This window comes from Aplysia californica, unplaced genomic scaffold (assembly GCF_000002075.1).
Source record: "Aplysia californica isolate F4 #8 unplaced genomic scaffold, AplCal3.0 scaffold00061, whole genome shotgun sequence".
NCBI lineage: Eukaryota > Metazoa > Mollusca > Gastropoda > Aplysiida > Aplysiidae > Aplysia > Aplysia californica.
The window spans coordinates 423797-428622 of NW_004797331.1; the positions used below are offsets into that span (position 1 = coordinate 423797).

The 4826-nt window shown below is 42.7% G+C and overlaps 1 protein-coding gene across 1 annotated transcript in view; it reads left to right on the forward strand.

Annotated features, from left to right (window-relative positions):
• The first annotated feature begins 2404 nt into the window (after positions 1-2404).
• LOC101852391 (period circadian protein) overlaps positions 2405-4826 on the forward strand; it is a 26574-nt gene continuing 24152 nt past the window's right edge. The window contains exon 1 of the mRNA XM_005093321.3: positions 2405-2557. Within this exon, the coding sequence (XP_005093378.1) occupies positions 2405-2557 (153 nt within the window). The remainder of the gene's footprint in view (positions 2558-4826) is intronic.

The following is a 4826-nucleotide window of genomic DNA, read 5'->3' on the forward strand; positions in this document are numbered from 1 at the left end:
GCACACACACACACACACACACACACACACACACACACACACACACACACACACACACACACCAACACTTGACATTCACGGGGACAGACGGAGAACTAGAGAGGTGCGAGGTGCGCAGTTCTAAAAAACTTATTTTCTTCGAGGGTCGCTCTTTTTGTTGTGGTGACAGTCAGGTCTTGGGCGAGATAACACTATGACTTACTGCCTCTGTCTTCTCTCGCCCCTCGTCTGACTATTTGCTCGCCGCGTTGGCGGTCACACGATAAAGAATTCAAGAGGCTTCAGCACCGCAGGGGGAACACGCAACTGAAAAAAAGGTATTAAAAAAATATCAGAACTTCAGATTCTGTGATATCCTTTAACAACAGGAGAAGGGTTTTAAAATATTTTGTAAAGTGCTAGAATGTTGCGTCACGACGTTAGTTTTTAAAAAAATTGGTAGACTTTAACATGTGAAATAAGAGAAGTCGGAATTAATGGATTAATTTTTAGTGATTTTACTTCGCTCTTTCTTACACTATTTTTGTAGAAACTTGTTAATTGACTCTAGAAATACTCCCCTCAACCCCAGGCCAAACTCTCTCGACCAAAACACGGCATTTTCTTCGTATGCGAATCTGGGGCCTTAATTCTAGCGCATAGCAGGTTTACGTCTGGGTAATAATTGCGGAGTGCTGTAAAGGGTGAAATACTTTAGAGAAAACGTAGTAAAACACAGCTAGTTGCGTATAACCCTGAGAGGGTTGCTGTTATGATCTCATGGTTCGAAAAGACGCATGCGGAAACTCGCTGCCCCGCTTTTGTTAGTTAGTTCCCCTTCCCTTCGCCTTCTTTCTGAAAACGAAAGTAGGATTTGCGCTCAGTCTTTTGTGTGAGAGGAAATTCAGCTTTATCTCCAAGTGTCCCGTCAAGAGTCTTGGGACAAGATGGTTCTATCTGCCAGCGACAATTGAGCAAACAGGTGGCTGCGGGGGTTCCTCTAACCTTTTCATTGCCAGGACACCTGGGGGGTAGAGCAAGGAACGCGGGGATAGAGAGAGGGCAGACGGTGGTGCGTCGGCACGTATGTCCGACCAATTGCTGGATGACCAATCCTTGCTTTGTTGCTCGCTAATTTAGTGTCTTGAGAACCCCCCGCACCCCTTAAAAAAAGAACAATAGAAGGAAAGGAGGGAGGGAGTGAGATGAGTGATAGAGAGAGAGAGAAAGAAAGAGAGAGAGAGAGAGAGAGAGAGAGAGAGAGAGAGAGAGAGAGAGAGAGAGAGAGAGAGAGAGAGGACACATATATAATAATACACAGACGGACACACATAATACTCAGAGCCACTCACACACACACACACAAACACACACACACACACGCACAAACACACACACACACACGCACAAACACACACACATATACATATACACACAAACACACGCACACAGAACAACAACAACAACAACAAACAGCACTGTTCTTGTAAGGGGGTTGTCGCTATACAACATGGTTATGCGAGAGCTAAACTACAAAGGGCCGCCATAATTACTGAAGAGTGGTTGAGAAAACAAAGCAATAATAATAGGAATTCGAAAACAGCGCACAATATAACTTTGTATAACCTGTGTTTATTGTTATACGTACTTAATCACTCAGACGAGTCTCTTCGCACCTACTTTCCGTATTGACAGATGTCATATATACCATTTTCCCTTAGTGACAAAAGACCAATTTTACTTTAGAGTTAACTTAGATATTGGAGTTTCACAGCTCTAAGAACATTCAAGTGTCATACCCTTGACAGGACAACGCCATGGACAATGCCCACATTGAACATGAAGTCGAAAATGTCAGACACCGCGCACAGGGCGATCAGCGATTGGCTTGTCAGATCGATACAAAGTTTTAGTTCCCACGACTCTTTCCCACAGGTCTCTATTACTGCAGTGAAAAATGACATCATCTTAGGTTTCATTTCAGGAGGTGCGTGGCGCTTTCTACGTTCGAGAACGAAGTTAACAAGGCGTGGCTCCATGGACGGGCACTTTGAAAGAACCGTAGTCGCTCCCACTTTCCTCGTTGACAGACTGTGCTCTACAGAATTCTTCATAGGTGGCGTCGATATGATTAGAGCGTGTCGAATCGTTTTTTCGCACCAAATGGGTTGAGAGAGGAGAGCTTTTCGGCCGTATTATTAACTAAGCAGTTTTCAGCCGTACACTTAGATACATGACTCGACGTTTTAATAACTTCGTCCTACGGGTTGCCTTTTTTCCTCTTCTCTATCTTCTCTGCATCACACCTAACAATATATTATCTTTCTTTTCCTCGCTGTGTCAGAATTGGCCGCATGTTAATTTATGCGTTTCGCTCAGCGGCTCTGTGCGCGGCCGGCGCCGTCAGTCCCTGCAGACGGGAAGAATGGTTAGAAAAGCTGGCCGTAATGGCGTCTTGGACAAATCTGCTGGCAGTCTCTGCGCTGTCAATGCAGGGTCTCGTACTGAGGGACCTCACAGCGAGACGAGTGACACGGACCGTCACAGAGAGGGGAAATTCGGGAGCTTTTTGCCAAGGGTAATGAGGTTAAAAGTGAGTTCATCGGGCTGCCGAAAGGCCAAAATTCGAAATTAATTCCTACTTCTAACTGAAGTCCCTTTAGTCAGTATGAATACTTTTGAAAACGGGGCGTGGTTGCCTATCAGGCAATGGATGATTCTATTTATGTGTACTGTAAGATGAATATCTTGCGGTCAGTTGCCCCTGATTTTTAGCTTGGATTTACAGAAAATGGAGACGTTTTATTTTTATTTTTAAAGAAGACGGGGTTCGAATAGAGACGACGCTTACGTGAAGAGCAAAGGAAAACATCAAACCACAATCTTTTCCAAGATCTTACTATGGTTGCAGTTTGGGTACAATCTATTGACGAACGAGGAAATACACTTAACTTATGAAATAAAAAGTATTACTTATTCAGAACATGCCATTTGGAGGAGGTAGTTGGCGCATGCTCTGGTGTGGTTTGTTCCGTCTTTCCCACCAAGCACCTGTTGTCCTGATCATTTCTCCTTCTTTTCTTTGTATGTACCTATACGAGTACAGTACCAGCTTTAATCTTCGGGACTTATAATGCCTTATTTGTCTTGCAAGTCCATAAAATTCCTACTAAAACAAACAAACAAAAGTACCTTAATGAGATGCAGCCCTTCCAGTTGGGAAATAACACTTACGAAGATCTTATTCTTGGAAATACAAATGTCTTATTTACGTTAGGCTCTCACTTTTTCCTCTCTTTGTCCCATCTCCTTAACTATTTTATCCCCACTGCCAAACGGTTCATGTTAAGAATAAATAGTTTTAGACTGAGAAGGGTGTCACATTTATGCAGGAAACTACGATATTCCTTGTGTCTTCACCCGGTGTGAATGGTCACTCCGTCCCAGCTGGTGATGAGAGATTGTCAGACGGTCGAGGACGGGGCCAGGGTCTGACACAGGCAGCTTGTACAAATGTGACACGCTTTGTGTGCGGGAAACGAAGGAATTAAAACTGATTCTTTATCAACTCAACCCAATGTGACCTGCTTCATTGCTTCTTTCTGGTTATTAAAAAAATTCTTTGACAGGCGAAAAGTATATTCTCTCTTCGCTCGTGTTCTTTTCATATTGTCTTGTTCACGGGGTCATCGATGAGCAATTAGCCATCAATACTCTTTAGTTTGATTAGGTCATGGGGAATAACGTTTGTGAAGAAACTTTGTCAAAGTGAATGTTCTGTTATAATTTGACCTTCTGAGCATAAGTAGGACAGTTTTTCTTAAAAGAGTGTGTAAGTTTTCTAACGCTCTGTATGATCAGGTTCAAAATTATCTGGCATCTGGACATTCTTTTTGGCCACATCGTCCTCGATAACAACTTGAAAGATATTCGATGCCTCCGAAATTGACCTAGGTCTAGGTAACAAACATAAAGATAATAACTGTCTTAAAGCAACATTTCGCATTTAGTTAGTTTTAGTGGATCTGACCGAAATTAAATCGAATGATAGGAGAAAAAAAATTTAACCGTGGCGATAACTTTTAATAAAGTAATATAATGACAATTAAAGGACGTCTGTATAAATGGACACAAAGTAATGGCGCAGATGTCAACAATGCGTGCTCACTTGTTAGCCTCTCGGATGAGTTCATCAACTTTTTTTCTGAGAGGAAGACGTCCCCAATTACTCCTGAGGCGAAATCTTCATCTATTTTTACAGACATTGTGCAGTGCCTCTGGTTTAACGGTCAGGCTTTTCGTCACCTCATGTAAAAGATCTGAGCTCGATTTCTGTAGATGGAGAGAATTTTTATCGAGTATCTCTATCCTTCTTGCTAGGACGTTGTATTACTCAATCTCAGCTCGCGTGGCTCTGGTAAACAGGGTTGAAGCCCGCCTCCTAAATGATCTAAACTGTGTTGATAGGGGCGTAAAACACCCAAATTTACACGTAAAAACTGTTCTTGCTTTTCTGCGATACCATCAGAAATCCCCCCCCTCCCTCGAATAAACCTCCGATCTTTTAAAAGGGTAATAAATACACTCACTGCGTTTTAGCAGGAGGCACGACATGCGCAACACAACGTACACACACACACACACACACACACAAACACACACACAGACACACACACACACACACACACGTACACATGTACACACATATGAATACACATACGCACACACATACATTCACAAAGCACAGACAAACACACACACAGAAACCCTCAAATACACACACAGACACACACACACACAAGCACACATACACATACTCACATACACACACAAAAAACAACAATACC